Source organism: Cervus canadensis, chromosome 3 (assembly GCF_019320065.1).
Source record: "Cervus canadensis isolate Bull #8, Minnesota chromosome 3, ASM1932006v1, whole genome shotgun sequence".
Classification (NCBI taxonomy): Eukaryota; Metazoa; Chordata; class Mammalia; order Artiodactyla; family Cervidae; genus Cervus; species Cervus canadensis.
The window spans coordinates 100914580-100932811 of record NC_057388.1 but is presented as its reverse complement, the minus strand read 5'-3'; the positions used below and the strand labels follow the sequence as shown (position 1 = coordinate 100932811).

The window sequence follows — 18232 nt, the reverse complement described above, 5'->3', positions numbered from 1 at the left end:
TCAAAAGAGTGTGTTTTTTATAAACATTTTCCTTTCCAGTTGAGTAAGTACCAAGCTGCATGAACTATAAAGGGATGAATGTGAGTGAATATGTGTGTGTGTATGTGTGATTTTTTTGCACTTAGGAGGTAAGGGACTCTCTGAAAAAAGTGCTCAAAGGTCTAGGAACTCAGAATTTAGCACTCGCCTATGACCTCACATTTTCACTTAGCCTCTTAAGCTTGATATGATCAGTAGCATTTTTTCCCCAGTTACCTTAATAATTCTGATTTTAAAAATACCCAATACAAGAAAACCCAATCTCCTAACTTCTGGTTCCAAGATATCTGGGGGGAGGGCTGTCTTATTCTGTGATCAGCCTTCAGAGGCTCTGCCGAGGGTCTCATTCTGGAGAGCGACAGTGAGCAGTAAGTAGTGTTTCCTTATCCAGCAGTCCCTCCTAGATACCCTGCCCCACCCTGCTAGTTCCGCCAGGTGACCCAGAACTGGTAAAGCCAGAGGCACTGGCGCGGCATATATTATCACACACCCAGGAGGGAAGCAAAAGAGACGATCCTCCAGTCTGGCCTCTCTCTGATTTCTGCTTCCTGCTCACATCACTCTTTTTGCTCTGTTCTTCCTTTCCTTTCTTCTTGCATTGTCCCTTCTCATCTGGAAACATAGAGCATCCAGTTGACCAGCCACTACCCCCCTGCCACCCTCTGCTTCATCTTTACCTCCAACCAGCCTCCTGAAAAGACGGGGCTTTACAAAATGCCTCACTGAAAAAAAAAACAAAAAAACAAAATGCCTCACTGTTTTCATTGTCGCATCATCTCTGGAAATTCCTGTGATCTGAGTGCCACCTCATCCTTAACCTTTGGTGGTTGTTTAGTTGCTCAGTTGTGTCTGACTTTTCTGCGACCCCAGGGTCTATAGCCTGCCAGACTCCTCTGTCCATGGGATTTTCCAGGCAAGAATACTGGAGTGGGTTTCCTGCCATTTGAGTGGGTTTCCTTCTCCAGGGGGGATCTTCCTGACCCAGGGATCGAACCTGGGTCCTGTCTCCTGTACTGGCAGGAGGATTCTTTACCACTGAGCCACCAGGGAAGCCCAACCTTCTTTTAGCCAAGTCCAAAGCCTTTTTCTTCACTTTTCATTTTCCTTGAAATTTCTGCACCACTTCAAAATTTGGGCCAGATTTTCTCTCCTGGATCCCCTTTTTCTGTAGGCATTCAGATGTCCCTTCTACCCCTTGAGATGCACACCATGCTTGTCACTAGCCCTCCTTTTTCTTGACTGTGGGTTAGTGGGGTTTCTTAAGTAGGGTGACCATGTAATTTTTCATACAGACCAAGCTATCCTTGGGAATTAAGGGATGAAAAATGCCAACAGGCACAAACAGAACTCATCCAAGGCAAACAGATATGTCTGGTCACCCTCTCCTTAAGGTTCAGTGGGGGAGGAAATAGAGAAGAGCTAAGGACAGGATGCAAACGACCATAGATTAAGGAGCTTTCATAAATCCATCTTAGTGGTTTAGCTACTTCTACTTAGAATCTCAAGTTAAAAAATTCAGCTTCACATTCATGAACGAATTCAGTTACCTGAGAAGTGTCAGAGCAGATTAGGGAAGAAAAGATGGGTTGGGAGAGAGGTCAAGGAGAAGAGAAGTCAAAGCTTGATTGGAGCAGGTCCCCTGTGGGTTTGCCCTTACAGGCAGAGATGAGCTTGGTGCTGAAAGCGCTTCCATGCCCTTTTCAGCCCAGGGTTGCCCAAGATCAGTAGCACTGAGTGGCCAGCAGGGTAGGCAGCCATGATGATTTTGCACAAAATATTCCAGGAGCTGTTGGCGGCAAAGATGTTGGATATGGAAAGAAACAGAGCAACCGCATTGAGAATGTAGAAAATGAGAAAGTAGCTGATGGCTTTGATGGCCGCCAGGTGAGCCTCCATGCTGGGGTCCCTGGAGCCGGTGGCGCTGCTTTTCATGTGGAAGGTGTGTCTTTTGAGAGAGATGATCAGCAGGGTGGCCGCCAGCATAAACATGATCAGAGGGATGAAGATCCCCAGGTAAAGGGTGGTAACCAAGTTGCCCATGTTGGTCTCAGAGAAGTACACCTTCCCAGTGGAGTTGGAGGAGGGGACGGGGACGGAATTGTTCACGTACACGTTGAAGATAACTTTAGAGAAGGGGAAGCTGGAGCAAAAGGAGAAGAACAAGGACAGCCTCACAAGCCCAGGCATCAGCCCCATGACCTTCCTCTTCACCACGGAGAACCACGGGTGAGTAAAGCTTGCGATTCTGAGACAATAGAAGATATTGAGCCAGGCAGCAAGCCAGAGGTTGGAGTAATTCAGAAACATGACAATGGTTTTGAAAAGTATGTATACTCTTTTTTCATTGTAGATGACCCAGAACAGCAGACTGTACGTGTTTTCTAGCATCATCCAAATCTGTAGCAAGAGCCTGGAAAAACTCAGCATGAGCAGAATGCAGTCACCAACGGGGAGTCTTTTGCCTCTGACCCACTCGGCCCCATGGATGACAGTAATGAAGCCATTTCCAGCGATACCAATGATGCACTCTATTGCAGAGACCACCAAGGTGAAGACGATCTTAAACCTGGTCGTATCTTTATCTGTCGCAAATGTGTTCACTGTCACCATCCTCTTTGGCTCTGATGTTCAGATTTCTTCCTAAAGAACTGGTGCCTTCTCTGCAACTGTGTGATCCTGACTCAGTGTAATTATGTGTTTTCTTTCCAGTTAATGGTTATTGCCTTTTTCTTCATTTGCTTGTCACGTGACCACAAGTTAGAGGCTTGAAATGCAAATGATGAGAGGATCTGGTTGCCAGCTGCCTCCATCTTTCATCAAAACCCATTTATCTTGGGCTTTCAGGAGCTCATTGGGGAAAAAAAAAAAAAAATTGAGACAGGTTCCTACCCCAGCACCCTCCTACCTTACCTACCTTTGTTGTTTAGTCACTCAGTCGTGTCCGACTCTTTGTGACCTCATGGCCTGTAGTCTGCCAAGCTCCTCTGTCCATGAGATTTCCCAGGCAAGAATACTGGAGTGGGTTGCCATTTTCATCTCCAACCTACCTACCTTATTTAAGTCCACATTTTACTGACTTTACAGGGCAAGGGTCCCAGTTTAGGAATCACAGTCTTTTTTTCTTATCTAACAAGACTTGTTACCTGTTAAATTATCCATGAAAATGCCAGCCGATTCTTTTGATCTGCTTTCTCCTGCTTCCTTTGTTATCTCCTTTATTTGGGTAGAGGCTTTTTTCCTATGGTTAGTTTATGAGTCAGAATTTCCCATCAGCTCATATCTGATCATTTTTACTTAGAATCAAGTTTCTTTCAGAAAAGCTAGCTATTATAGTGTCCTCAAACAGTACTCAGAAAAGCCAAAATTGGATGTCATTTGGGTTAGAGACAAAAAACTCCCATATGGCAGTTTTCATTGTTTGTGTGTTTATCATCAATTCTAATTTACCAAGATCCGTGTCACTGTTTGTGCCCAGAATCAGGTAGAGTTAGCCTGGGAAGCCTTCAGAGTGTTTTGAACATAGTCTTGAAGTTGGAAAATGTGACAAAACATCATTACTTGAAATTTAATTCCCTACTTCTTTCCCCTGGCTGTGTAACAGAATGAACTCTAACATATATATGTGTGTAAAATATCAAATATTTATAAATATATATGGGCTTCCCTGGGGGCTCAGACAGTAAAGAATCTGCCTGCAATGTGGGAGACCCAGGTTTGATCCTGTTTTGGGAAGATCCCTTGGAGAAGAGAGTGTCTACCCACCGCAGTATTCTTGCCTGAAGAATCCCATGGACGGAAGAGCCTGGTGGGGTTGCAAAGAGTCAGGTGTGACTCAGCAACTAATACCTTCACTTTCATAAATATATAAATCACTAAAATATAATATAAAGTATAATATAATCAATGAAGCATAAAATAAAATATAAAATATTACATATGTGTGTGTGTGTGTGTGTGTGTGTGTGTGTGTGTGTATATATATATATATATGCTCAGGACTCATTCCACATCTATTTAGTCAGAATCTGGGAGATAAAAAGAAACATGGCACTAATAGACATGATTAACAAAGGGCTACACAAAACTTCAATTTGTAAAAACATAACATCTAGGAAGTATTTACAATAAAGCACAAGACAATGAGGAAAAGAGTCAGATAGACAGTGCCCAGGCACGCTGTATTTTTAAAAAGCTAAGAGCTCTCACAGTCACCATTGAGAACCAAGGTCTTACCTAGAGCCCAATGGGTCTTGGGTCAAATCTGGTCTAAAGCTGTACTTTATCTTGTAGTGCCTGATGTTGGACAGCAGTGGTTCACCGACATTTGATTTTTATTCTGTAGGCCAACATCTAAATTTAGGAGACTGCCTATATGTACACACAAAAATCTGTCTTCTCTGAAAAATTAGTAAATTGGGCATTATCGGGTCTTCATGGTGAATCATTTGAAGCGGAGTAGTGGCTGTCTATGCAAAACGCATGTATGTGCTTTTTAGTGTTACAGTATTCACCAGTTCTCTGGAGAAGGGAATGGCAACCCACTCCAATATTCTTGCCTGGAGAACCCCATGGGCAGAGGAGCCTGACGGGCTACAGACCACGGGGTCGCAAAGAGTCGGACACGACTAAGCGACTAACACATTCATCAGTTCCTAATGTCTTCTTGACCCTGAGACTTCATGCCAGTGTACTTGTCCTATTTTTATAATATAAATGGAGGAGTAACAAAATGGATTTCCCCAACCACAAATTAATTTTATTTCAAATACAGGGATTTTTCTTTTATTATAAAATTTTATTATTAAATCATATTTGTATAAAAATAGCACCAGACACAGCCGTATATTACAAAATTAAAAAGCATTGGTTAGAGAAATGAAAATTCATGTCAAGCCAAAGACTGGTACACAAATGACTATTTATTCATAATAGCTAGAGACAAGAAGTTAGATTCTTTGACAAGTTCTGCATCTTCAGTAACAGAGTCATTAACTTATCTTACTTCTACTAGTAGAGGAGAGTCATATTTGTCAGCAGCTTTCATGTTTTCAGTTCAGTTCAGTTCAGTTGCTCGGTTGTGTCTGACTCTTTGTGACCCCATGGACTGCAGCACGCCAGGCCTCCCTGTCCATCACCAACTCCCAGAGTTTACTCAAACTCATGTCCATTGAGTCGGTGATGACATCCAACCATCTCATCCTCTGTCATCCCCTTCTCCTCCCACCTTCAATCTTTCCCAGCATCAGGGTCTTTTCCAATGAGTCAACTCTTCGCATGAGGTGGCCAAAGTATTGGAGTTTCAGCTTCAGCGTCAGTCCTTCCAATGAACACCCAGGACTGATCTCCTTTAGGATGGACTGGTTGGATCAACTTGCAGTCCAAGGGACTCTCAAGAGTCTTCTCCAACACCACAGTTCAAAAGCATCAATTCTTCGCTGCTCAGCTTACTTCACAGTCCAACTCTTACATCCATACATGACTACTGGAAAAACCAGTCTTGACTAGATGGACCTTTGTTGGCAAAGTAATGTCTGTGCTTTTTAATATGCTGTCTAGGTTGGTCATAACTTTCCTTCCAAAGAGTAAGCATCTTTTAATTTCATGGCTGCAGGTACCATCTGCAGTGGTTTTGGAGCCCCCCAAAAATAAAGTCAGTCACTGTTTCCCCATCTATTTGCCATGAAGTGATGGGACCAGATACCATGATCTTAGTTTTCTGAATGTTGAGCTTTAAGCCAACTTTTTCACTCTCCTCTTTCACTTTCATCAAGAGGCTCTTTAGTTTCTTCTTCACTTTCTGCCATAAGGGTCGTGTTATCTGCATATCTGAGGTTATTGGTATTTCTCCTGGCAATCTTGATTCCAGCTTGTGCTTCATACAGTCCAGCGTTTCTCATGATGTACTCTGCATATAAGTTAAATAAGCAGGATGACAATATACAGCCTTGATGTACTCCTTTCCAGATTTGGAACCAGTCTATTGTCCCATGTCCAGTTCTAACTGTTGCTTCCTGACCTGCATACAGGTTTCTCAAGAGGCAGGTCAGGTGATCTGGTATTCCCATCTCTTTAAGAATCTCCCACAGTTTGTTGTGATCCACACAGTCATAGGCTTTGGCATAGTCAATAAAGCAGAAATAGATGTTTTTCTGGAACTCTTGCTTTTTTGATGATCCAGCAGATGTTGGCAGTTTGATCTCTGGTTCCTCTGCCTTTTCTGAAACCAGCTTGAACATCTGGAAGTTCATGGCTCACATACTATTGAAGCCTGGCTTGGAGAATGTTGAGCATTACTTTACTAGCGTGTGTGATGTCTGCAATTGTGTGGTAGTTTGAGCATTCTTTGGCAATGCCTTTCTTAGGGATTGGGATGAAAACTGGCCTTTTCCAATCCTGTGGCCACTGCTGAGATTTCCAAATTTGCTGGCATATTGAGTGCAGCACTTTCATAGCATCATCTTTTAGAATTTGAAATAGCTCAGCTGGAATTCCATCACCTCCACTAGTTTTGTTCATAATGATGCTTCCTAAGGCCCATTATGAAGCAACAAATTAATTTTTTTTTGGTCCAAACTTACACAAATTTATAATAAATAAGATCTCCCCAAATTTCTTGCACATAATCCTTGATTTCTATTGCTCTGGTACCATCTTCTATTGGTGTTTATTCCTGTTTTTCTCTGATTTTAAGAGGTAAGAGCAATGGTGGGCAGGCACTGTATTTATAGGGATGTGGAGTCAGCTTATTATTTATTTTTTTTGACTCTCATTTGGGGAGCTAGAATGTAGGCATCTTTATTTTGGGGAAACTCTCATGGTGGAACCAAATACCAAGTTTTCAAATTCTCAGCTATTAAGTTCAAAAACTGGTCCTGGTGTAGGACAGAACAACGTTGGAAGAATATATGATTAGGAAGCCATTTTCTTTTCACTTCTCTCTCAGGCCTCACCATGCAGACTAGAAAATGCCTTTCCAAGAGAGAGGAATTGGGGGGAGGGGGATGAGTTATTGAGTGAGGGCAAGCCTCTCTCTGAAAGGGGCCCTACTTCTTGGCGTGTCCTCATGGCTGTGTGGGGGTGTCAGTGGCAGAGGGGGTTTTGCAGGCATACTCCAGCTGTCCCACCATCCATCCACCCTTGGGAGAATTGCTGTTTCTGCCTTGTGTTCACAAAAAGAGTTTGGAAATTTGCTGAGGGAGTCAGTAGATTTCAAGGGAGTCTGGAGTCTTGGAGTCTCCTACCAAGGAGGTCTTGCAAGCTTGGGTCCAGATGAAGCCAATGCAAGGACAGAGGAACATCCATGGAAGAGACTCCCCACCTCTTGCTCCCCTCCTGTCCGCCTCCAAGTCTCTGTCTCTGATCTCCAAGCAACATATATGTCACCTCAGGGAGTGTAGAAATCCTAAGAAAATCTTAGAATCATAGTATTTAAGCCTAGTATGACTGAGAAAACACTAAAGTATCATTGGTTTAGGTAGCAGCATCAACTCAGTGAGAGGGATAAACATGAACAAGATCTTCCTGTCAATCAGAGTGTTCAACCCTCTGCCTTTGAATCTTTTCTCATTCTATTGTTGAACCCAAGTTCATGTGTCTGAGGTACCGTGAGGCCAAACTGAAATAGAGTTTGGAGCAGAGAAAGATTTATCAGTAGTATCCCTTCAGTTCAGTTCAGTCGCTCAGTCGTGTCCAACTCTTTGTGACCCCATGAATTGCAGCACGCCAGGCCTCCCGATCCATCACCAACTCCTGGAGTTTACTCAAACTCATGTCTATAGAGTTGGTGATGCCATCCAGCCATCTCATCCACTGTTGTCCCCTTCTCCTCCTGCCCCCAATCTCTCCCAGCATCAGGGTCTTTTCCAATGAGTCAACTCTTCGCATGAGGTGGCCAAAGTATTGGAGTTTTCAGCTTCAGCATCAGTCCTTCCAATGAACACCCAGGACTGATCTCCTTTAGGATGGACTGGTTGGATCAACTTGCAGTCCAAGGGACTCTCAAGAGTCTTCTCCAACACCACAGTTCAAAAGCATCAATTCTTTGGTGCTCAGCTTTCTTCACAGTCCAACTCTCACATCCATACATGACCACTGGAAAAACCATAGCCTTGACTAGACGGACCTTTGTTGGCAAAGTAATGTCTCTGCTTTTTAATATGCTATCTAGGTTGGTGATAACTTTCCTTCCAAGGAGTAAGCCTCTTTTAATTTCATGGCTGCAATCACCATCTGCAGTGATTTTGGAGCCCCCCAAAATAAAGTCTGCCACTGTTTCCCCATCTATTTGCCATGAAGTGATGGGACCAGATGCCATGATCTTAGTTTTTGAATGTTTAGCTTTAAGCCAACTTTTTTGCTTTCCTCCTTCACTTTCATCAAGAGGCTTTTTAGTTCCTCTTCACTTTCTGCCATAAGGGTGGTGTCATCTGCATATCTGAGGTTATTGATATTACTCCCGGCAATCTTGATTCCAGCTTGTGCTTCTTCCAGCCCAGTGTTTCTCATGATGTACTCTTAGCTATGTCCATTTCTTTTGCAACCCTATGGACTATAGCCTGCCAGGGTCCCCTGTCCATGGGATTCTCCAGGCAAGAATGGTTGCCAAGCCCTCCTCCAGGGGATCTTGCTGACCCAGGGATCAAACATGGGTCTCCTGCATTGCAGGCAGATTCTTTATTGGGCAAGAATAGTTGCCATGCCCTCCTCTGGGGAATCTTCTTGACCCAGGGATTGAACATGAGTCTCCTACATTGCAGGCAGATTCATTATCATCTGATCCACCAGGGAAGACCTTCATTACTTTTATTAGTAGAGGAGGTGCCAACTCAGAAGGTGGAGACCTAGACTCATCTCAGATCTGTCTGGTTGGCTGGGATGCAAGGCTTTTAAAGGCAAAAAGGTAAAGAAGAAGATGTCTCTGTGATTTCACCTTCGTGATAAGGCCTCAGCTGCAGACTTCCTGGCACTGTCTTGTGATCTGAGGTGTCCTTGGTGATTGTGACTGATCTATGTATGCCTGCAAAGCCGACTAGTAAATCACGGTCTTGTGATGTAGCCACTTCTTCCCAGGAGAGAGCAGAAGCCACGGCTGAAGCATTTTATAATTTACTTAGAGCTTCTGTGATGGTTCAGAAGCTTCAGTTCTTGATTGATCCTCCTGGTGCCATAAATTTCAAGTCTGCTTGGGGCAGCCGGTTAAAGCCACAGGATGCAGTCTCTGCAGTGTGGGGTCATAAATCCAGACATTAGTTTAAGTTAACTTTGTGGGGCTTGTTTTCCTTTGTTTCTGCTTTCCCTCACTTCCCTAGCTGGAACTGCTTATATCTGCTCTTTGGAACTCAGAGAAAGGTCTAGGAGTCTAAAACCATTCCCTACAAACAAGAAACAGGGGACATGGAGAGGTTTTCCTACCCGGGAGGACCCCACAGGGTCCTGCTCGGTTTCAATCCCATAGTGATATCTTAGGCAGGTTGAATCTTTTCTAGTCTTCTTTGACTCAATCCAATTTTGTTTCATACTGGTTTGAACCTTATCTTCTCTGCTTTTCCCCAAGCATAACTTGAGCTGAGACCCCGTCTACTTGGGTTGGATGGGAATGGGGACACCTGTTTCTCTTTCCTCTTTCTTCAGGTCCTGGCATGGGAGAGAGGGGATGGGGATGTCTCATTATTCTGGTGGCATGGTAAGTGTGCTCCCTAAGAATGCTGCTGCTCCTCCTCCACCATCTGGCCGTGATGCCTCTGGGAGCAGGCATTCCCATACTGGTCGTCTTCAGAGGACCCTGAGCAAGTGCCTCAGAGGGCTCCGCAGCAACTCCCCAGTGTGCTGCCTGTGACTCACATCACCCACCTCTTCTCTCCCTGCCCTCTGCTTTTTTTTTTTTAAACTTTATTTATTTAACTGGAGGATAATTACTTTACAATATTGTGATGGTTTTGACCATACATCAACATGAATTTTCCATAGGTATGCCACGTGTCCCCTCCCCTTTAATCCCACCTCCCACCTCCCTTCGCACCCCATCCCTCTAGGTTGTCTCAGGGCACCGGCTTTGGCATGGAAGCATATACATTACCATATGTAAAATAGTTAGCCAGTGGGAAGCTGATGTATGATCCCGGGAACCCTCCTCATTTTTTTTTAAAGCACAGACCTAGGTGGAGGGTTGCTCTTGTGATTCTGGCTGGTTACAGTAGGGCTGGTGTTTCCACCTTTTGGTCAACTTTTCAGGTAAGCATGTAATCTTAGTTCTTGGCACTTTTTCTTTAATCGGTTCTTCTCAATCCTGCCTGCATAGCAGAATTGCCTGAGTTACCTGAAGGGCTTATTAAAAAATCCATAGCCAGGTCCTATCCTCAGAAATTCTGAGCAATTGCTCTGGAGAAGAACTAAGCATTGGCCTCTCCAAAGCTCCCCATGGCAAGTCTCACCTGGAGCAGGGGAAGGTTGAGAACCACTGCAGGTAAGGGGTGGGCTTCTCAGGGGGCTCAGCTGTAGGGAATCCTCCTGCCAACACAGGAGGTGCAGGTTTGATTGCTGGGATGGAAAAATCCCCTGGAGAAGAAAATGGCAACCCACTGCAGGGTTCTTGCCTGGGAAATCCCATGGACAGTCTGGAATCACACAGAGTCAAACATGACTTAGCGACCCTACAACAATAACCACCACAACAGGTAAGAGGTACTTTCCTGTGTGGTTTATAGTATGGGCTCTAGGGTCGATTCCGAGGCAACAGGAACTCGGTCTCTCATCATCTTTGTGGAATTGACCAAATGACTTCCTGGGGGAGACTAAGAGGGCCAGTTCTTCATCAGGTAGAGGGATACCAGATCTAGAGGCTGAATTATAAAAAATTATAGTATTTTTAAAAACTGAGTTTTGTTCTTGTGAAAATCACTTCTGTATAATGTTAGAAAAGCAAAAATGTTTCTCATATCTATGAAAAGGAAGAAAAAGAAGTTAAACCTAGAGGGTCAAATGTTCTTCATAAACTTAAAATCATTCCTGTATGCTTATTTGGCAAAGGATATGTGGACAAAAAAAATGCTGCTTGCCATTTCAGTAAACCAAGAATGTTGCCTGCCATTCCAGCAAACAAGGAATTATGCCCACCATTAAGCCATCAGTCATGGTAGCCACCCCCGAAGGTGTGGCTGAGGGGAAATTCCGGATGGAGGAAAAAAAGATACGCCCTAGATAGTGTCTGACTCTTTGTGACCCTATAGTTCATGGAATTCTCCAGGCCAGAAAACTGGAGTGGGTAGCCTTTCCCTTCTCCAGTGGATCTTCCCGACCCAGGAATTGAACTGGGGTCCCCTGCACTGCAGGCAGATTCTTTACCAACTGAGCTATGAGGGAAGCCTCATTGCTAGATAGGTAAGATGCATATCAAAGGGATAATTTCAGTGAGCCCAGACTTGAAAAGCATCTTCCCATATATAGAAAAGCACTAAAATCATTAACTTGTGATGTTTGTTTTGTTCGTGTGTGTGATTAGCGATAATCTTTTGATGTCCAGCTACATATTTTTTATTCCCCCTACAAAAACTCCTATATACTCTGGCTCTTCCCTTACCTCTTTGAAGTGGTTCCTTAGAGCTATCTGAGAGGCTGCCTCCCAGGCTATAGTCAGTCTTTCATTAATGTCCCTGAATAAAATATAACCTTTAACTTTTAGGTTGTGCACCCTTTTTTCTTTTTTCTTTTCCTTTCCCTGACAGTTGTAATGAAAGAAAACAGCCTAGATGTCCCATGAAATAAACCACGGTAAGAACAAAGACCAGGGATGTGAGGGAGATGTGATCAAAACCTAATAGGCTTCTGAGAGAACTGAAATGTCAACGAGGCTTGTTCTGGTTGTTCATAAAATAAGCAGTTATGTATTTAAGTGAAAAATCTGCTTGGGACATCACATTCTTCACAGACAGCAAGTTGTAAAAGAGTGTCTTTTGAATGTAGTGGAAATTGAGTCTTGAAAAGATAGAAGCACGTGCAAATTTAAGTGTAACTGGAAATACCATTGCTCAAGGGCCTGAAAATATGGCTAGGAAATGAAAAGATAAATTATGTGAAAAGTTTTAAACATTGTGACATTTGCTATTGCCGCTGATAAGAGTAGATATTTAGTAGTACTAAGATGTAATAATTAGCTTCACTTCCTCACTGTGGGTTTGAGAATTTTTATGATTGAAAATATTTTGGACAGTGTGCCCACGACAGGCACAACACGGGGAAGCAATTAAGAAATTCATTTTTGTAATAGAGGAAACTTTCAAACCATTTAATGTTGATGATGCTTCTGGGATAGAAGATGATGCTAATATTGGACTTGCCCTTAAAGGTAAGTTTCACCTTGCAAGTTACCTAAGGACACAGTCCTTACACCTACTCATTTGCATCATTCGGCAGGAATTGCTCCCTGCTAGAAGTTAAAAATGGAACACATCACAGACACGGAGGTCAGCGCCTGTAAGCTGGATACCTCCTAGGCTTTGGGCCGTCAAGCTCTGTTTGATGAGTTGGACACATCACATGGCGGTCTCCTCCCTGCAGGCAGATGGAGAGGTAAGTCACAGCTGAAGCTAAGGAGAAACGGTGAACCATTGGGACATACTCACATCATCTGAGGAAACAAATATCTTTGCTTATGTTACGCAGCAAAGATTGTTGTCACATAGCTGGCCTTTTGGGTTAACAAATGCTTTGAATATTTCCCTGCAAAGCCATCCACAGTAGTTATAAAACATGGAGACAGTTATCTGGCATGGTGTTATCTGGTCCTCTTTTCTGTGCTAGAATTAGTTGGTGGAACTATAATTGATGGCCTGAATTCCATGATGGATACACTGACCGTTGACGTGGCTTATTGATCTCCAGTTCTGAAGACAGTGTCCCACTGCTCCGTGCCTCTTTGTCAGTCCTTACCTATAACATGGAAGGTGATCCATGGTGTCACACAAGATGGAAAACTTAATACAGTGATGCTGGAAAGTCAGACTCTTGCAAACATCTTAGCAATTGTGCAGATTTTTTTTTTGAAACTCTTTGAAAATGCCTATGGTTTTCAATAGCTCCTTTCCAATATTAAACATCATTTCTTGTCTAGACTATCTGTCAAGGTTGAATTCTGTGTTCATATCAGACTTGAAACAAGATTTACAATGACACATTGGTGCCAAAGAAAAAGTTGCAGATTTCTGGTTCCAAAATAAAAGTCAATGAATTGTGAAAGAAAATATTAGAAGTAGAATATTCCTATTTTTATCTTAACTTTTTTTTCCCAATTTTGAATTTGAGATACAGTTGTTACTATCATACATGCATGTATTATGTGGCTTGGTTGCAGTCATAGTTCAGAAAAATAGTTTGATTATTTCCTGGCAGTTGGCTTATTTTTCTCACCAGCGACATAGACCTTTATGTTCTTGGCTTTTGTAGACTCTGCAGTTTTCAATGTTTTTTTTCAACTTATGTCCTTGTGCAGGCAATGAATTTTGTAGTGGCTCTAAAGCTTAGCTAACATTTTTCACCATAAGATGGAGCCTATGAATCCTTCTTGGAAAATCAAGCAATTACTTAATTCTTCCACTAGTGGGAGGACGTGCTCTTTCTTTCTAAGTAGGAGCCTCAGGAACGTATTAAAAACCTTTTCTATTATATTTTAGGTGGTTGACTAAGAGTTTTACCTACTCACTTTTAGAGGCAGTTTCTGAACCTTTTTATTCATGGTCAGAAATATTTCAGAAAGCTTTTTTGAGAAAATTCATATCTGTCTCTTAAAAATGTATCTTTTAATTAACATGTTGATGAATATTTGTTTTTGAAAGACATATTGCAAATAAAAACTACATTCCTTAAATAGACTAACTTTTGATGACAACAGAGGCTGTTTCTAAAGAATCCCAGTCTACGGCCATACCACCCTGAACGCGCCCGATCTCGTCTGATCTCGGAAGCTAAAGAATCCCAAACATCAGAATACTGGAAAACCAGTATACACTGTGTTTGGCCTGACAGCTGGTGCAGCACATTGAGCTCTCCATTCTGAGGTGAGTGGCTGTCCTTGGGGCAGGAGGACGTTGCTGAGTATCAGGCCATGCGTCTTGGATGGTCCCTTTATACCTGCCTTGGGACTTCTACTCAAGTTCTCTGCGGGCTCTCTCTGTACCAATGGGTAGTTACTTGCCTAATTCTGTTCTTCTCATCCAATCCAGGAAGTGGTAATGCAATCTCATTTAGACCCTTACTCAAATCTCTTTTGCCTTAAATGACTCCTTGCACTTAGGAAGTATGGTGGCCACTATTTTTCCAAAAAAAAAAAAAAAGGAGTCTCCTTTATTTATTAATTCAACAGATGTTTATTAATTGTATACTGTATCACAGGTTTCAGATATAAACAATGTGAGACAAATTTGTCTTTATGAAACTTGGTTTAGTTTACGTGTGTGTGTGTGTGTGTGTGAAATATGGGGGGAGAGGCGTGAGGGTATTTGAGCAGGGCAGATTATATAACTTCAGGTGGTGATAAGTGCCATAAAGAAAATAAAGCATTGATTTTTAACAAAGGTTCCAAAACTGTTTAAAGGTGGGGAGAATAGTCTTTTAAAAAATGATGGAGCAAATGAATCTCCTTGTGCAAAAGAATGAAGTTAGACTTCTGTCTCATACCATGCACAAAAAGTAACTCAAAACTGAAGGAGGAAACAGAACAGGCTCCATCTTGAAAGCAGGACTCCATCTTGGGCCGGATTGTGGACTTTGAGCCATATGCCCAGTAGCTATGGAAACGACATACCACGAGGAAAACCAGGCCCCTGGAAGAAAGAGCCCCAGGGCTCTCCATCACCTAAAAGAATACCCTAATTAATACCCTAATTATCTGTGAATAGAATCATACATTCTATTATGCTTATTGGGGTCTGACCACAGGCCTATTGATAATTGTCCACTGTTAACTACCTAGGCTTAAGACAAATGATCACAGCTAACTTTGATTGTATCTTTCTTTTTCCTTTGTTCAGACTAGTTTCAGGGAAACTTACACACTTAGGGTATATAAGGTTTTCACAAAAACTGGTTGGGGTCCTTGGCTAAGAGGAGACTCTGCCTTGGGCCCGCCGGTGTAATAAACTTCACTCCACTATCTGCATTGTCCTTCTGAGTGAGTTTGTTTCCTGGAACACGTGGCTACAACAAAAATGGGTCAAAGACTTAAACGTAAGAGCTAAAATGATTGAACTCTTAGAGGAAATATGTAAGTGTAAATTTTTGTTACTTGGATTACACGAAGTTTTCCTAGATAGGACATGTAAAGTATAAGAAATGAAAGAAGAATTTCAAATATTGAACTGTAAAAATTTAAAGGTTTGTGCTTCACAGGGCACAATTAGGAAAGTAAAAAGACAACTCACATAATGGGAGGAGATATTTGCAAATCATATATATGATAAGAGTCTAGTATCCAGAATATTCAAAGAACTCTTACAACTCAGCAATAAAAAGAATGCTCAATTAAAACTCAGGCAAAAAAAAAAACAAAAAACAAAAAAAAACTCAGGCAAAGGATTTGAAGATACTTTTTATAAAGAAAATATTCAAATAGCCAGTAAGTACATGAAAAAAAGCATGCAGCCACATTAGTCTTAGGGACATGCAAATCAAAACCACAAGAGGCTACCATTTCACACCCACTAGGATGGCAAAAATATAAGACAATCCCAAGTGTTGGCAGGGATGTGGAGAAATTGGAATCTTCATATTTTGCTGGTGTGAATTTAAAATGGTGCAGCTACTCTGGAAAACAGTGCAGCAGTTCCTCAAAAAGTTAAATACAACGCTACCATATGATTCAGAAATTATACTCCTAGGTAGGATAAAACAACTGAAAATATATGTCCACATGTATGTGGACCAAAACATGAATGTTCATAGCAGCATTTTTATGATTGTCAGGATGAGAAAATGACCTGATATCATCTGATGAATTTTTTAAAAATATGGTATATCTTTTCAATAAAATATTCAGCCACGAAAAAGGAATGGAGATACAGGTATATCCCTGGATACACTTTGAAAACATTATGCTAAGTAAAAGAAGCCAAACACAAAAGGCCACGTATTGCCTGATTCCATCCATATGAAATGCCCCAAATAGGCCAATTCACAGAGATAGAAAGTAGATCGGTGATTGATAGTGACTAGGGAGGGAAAATGTGGAATAACTGCTAAAGCAACGGGGTTTCCTATTGGGGGTGTTGAAAATGTTCCAGAAGTAGATAGCAGTGATGGTTGCACAAATCTTGTAAATATACTAAAACCTGATGACTTATACACTTAAAAGAGTGAATTTTATGTCATGGGGTTAAATCTCAATTTGAAAAAAAAAGAAAGAGGGCAAGAGGGTGGAAAGTGGGCAAATGGTGGTAGTGGATAATTTTATTTTTATTTATTTATTTGGCTGCATTGGGTCTTAGTGGAGGCAAGTGGGATCTTTAGTTGGTCCACGTGGGATCTAGTTTCCCAAATATGCCAGGAATTGAACCTGGGCCACCTGCATCGGGAGCATAAAGTCTTAGCCACTGGATCACCAGGGAAGTCCCATAGTGGGTTATTTTAAATACTGATCAGGGAAGTTTTGATGGGAAGGTCATGCTTGAACAGAATATTTGTTGAATTCATGAATGACTAAATGAAGCACACAAATCCTGCTGTGTTCCCTATTCGCTCTTTTGTTTTAGTTCAATTCAGTTGCTCGTTGTGTCCAGCTCTTTGTGACCCCATGGAATGCAGCACGCCAGGTTTCCCTGTCCATCACCAACCCGCAGTTTGCTCAAACTCATGTCCATCGAGTCAGTGATGCTATCCAGCCATCTCATCCTCTGTTGTCCCCTTCCCCTCCTGCTTTCAGTCTTTCCCAGCTTCAGGGTCTTTTCTAATGAGTCAGTTCTTCGCATCTGGTGGCCAAAGTATTGGAGCTTCAGTTTCAACATCAGTGCTTCCAATGAATATTCAGGGTTGATTTCTTTTAGGATTGACTGGTTTGATCTCCTTGCTTCTTTTGTTTGCATATGTCCTTTCTCATATACACAATGTAAGAATGTCTCTCTACCCATTCCAAGTCTACAGATTTGTGTGAAAGACATTCAGGAAATGAAAATAATTATTTCATGGAAAGGCTTGCTTACAATACTTTCCTGCAGAGTTAGTTAACAGGAATGTCTCTAAGCTCTAACAATGCCTTAATTGTCTTAAGGAAGATGTGTAACAGGATGTTAAATGAGGCTCTTGAGTGTTTTCTAAACCATTCAAGTGGAATACAATTGGTGATAAGTGGCCATGTAATCTAGAGAGAATTCTGAATTCATTTCTGTTGGAGGATGGAGGGAATGAGAAGCGCCCACTGAACTGAGGAGGTATCTTGAGACTGATGCCACGTAAACAGGCAGCTCCATATCATCAGTGGATCAGTTTTTTACAGGTGAGCTTGGTAGACAACGATCCAGAAGCACTTGAAGCTGCACTCTACAAACCTGAGGGGCTGCTGGGACAGTTTTATAGTTAACATATGAAAGAGCATGGGACGGCTTTCCCGGTGGCTCTGTGGTGAAGAGTGCGCCTGACATCGCAGGAGTCATAGGTTTGACCCCTGATCCCAGAAGATCCCACTTTCTGCAGAGCTGCTAAGCCTGTGAGCCACAACTACTGAGCCTGTGCACTAGAGGCCACATGCCACAACTACTGAAGCCCAAGTGCCCCAGAGTCCACACTCTGCAACAAGAGAAGTCACTGCAGCTGAGAGGCCCGTGTATTGCAACTGGAGAGTGGACCCTACTCCCCGCAACCAGAAAAAAGTCCATGTAGCAACAAAGACCCAGCATAACCAAATATAAATAAAATTACTTTTAAAAGGGTTATGGGAATATGTGCTTGGAAAGAAACAGCATGTATATTCCTAAGCCAAGATTTAGGAATGGGTGCTTCCCTTGTGGCTCAGCTGGTAAAGAATCGCCTGCAGTGTGCGAGACCCGGGTTCGATTCCTGGGTTGGGAAGATCCCCTGGAAAAGGAAATGGCGACCCACTCCAGTATTCTGGAGAATTCTCCAGTAGCCTGGAGAATACCATGGACAGAGGAGCCTGGTGGGCTACAGTCCATGGGGTCACAAAGAGTTGGACCTGACTAACTAACTTTCTTTC

The 18232-nt window shown here is 42.3% G+C and overlaps 1 protein-coding gene and 1 long non-coding RNA gene across 2 annotated transcripts; one reads left to right on the top strand and one right to left on the bottom strand.

Moving 5' to 3' along the window:
- Positions 1 to 1074: 1074 nt before the first annotated feature.
- TAS2R40 (taste 2 receptor member 40) lies at positions 1075 to 3743 on the bottom strand. Its single transcript, XM_043463925.1, has one exon. It carries the CDS (start codon positions 2647 to 2649, stop codon positions 1693 to 1695), a length of 957 nt encoding a protein of 318 aa, XP_043319860.1. The 5' UTR covers positions 2650 to 3743; the 3' UTR covers positions 1075 to 1692.
- Positions 3744 to 10785: 7042 nt separating this feature from the next.
- LOC122438769 lies at positions 10786 to 14386 on the top strand. Its single transcript, XR_006268627.1, has 3 exons — positions 10786 to 11805; positions 12448 to 12603; positions 13922 to 14386. It is a non-coding gene; the product is annotated as an uncharacterized LOC122438769 (long non-coding RNA).
- The last annotated feature ends 3846 nt before the right edge of the window (positions 14387 to 18232 follow it).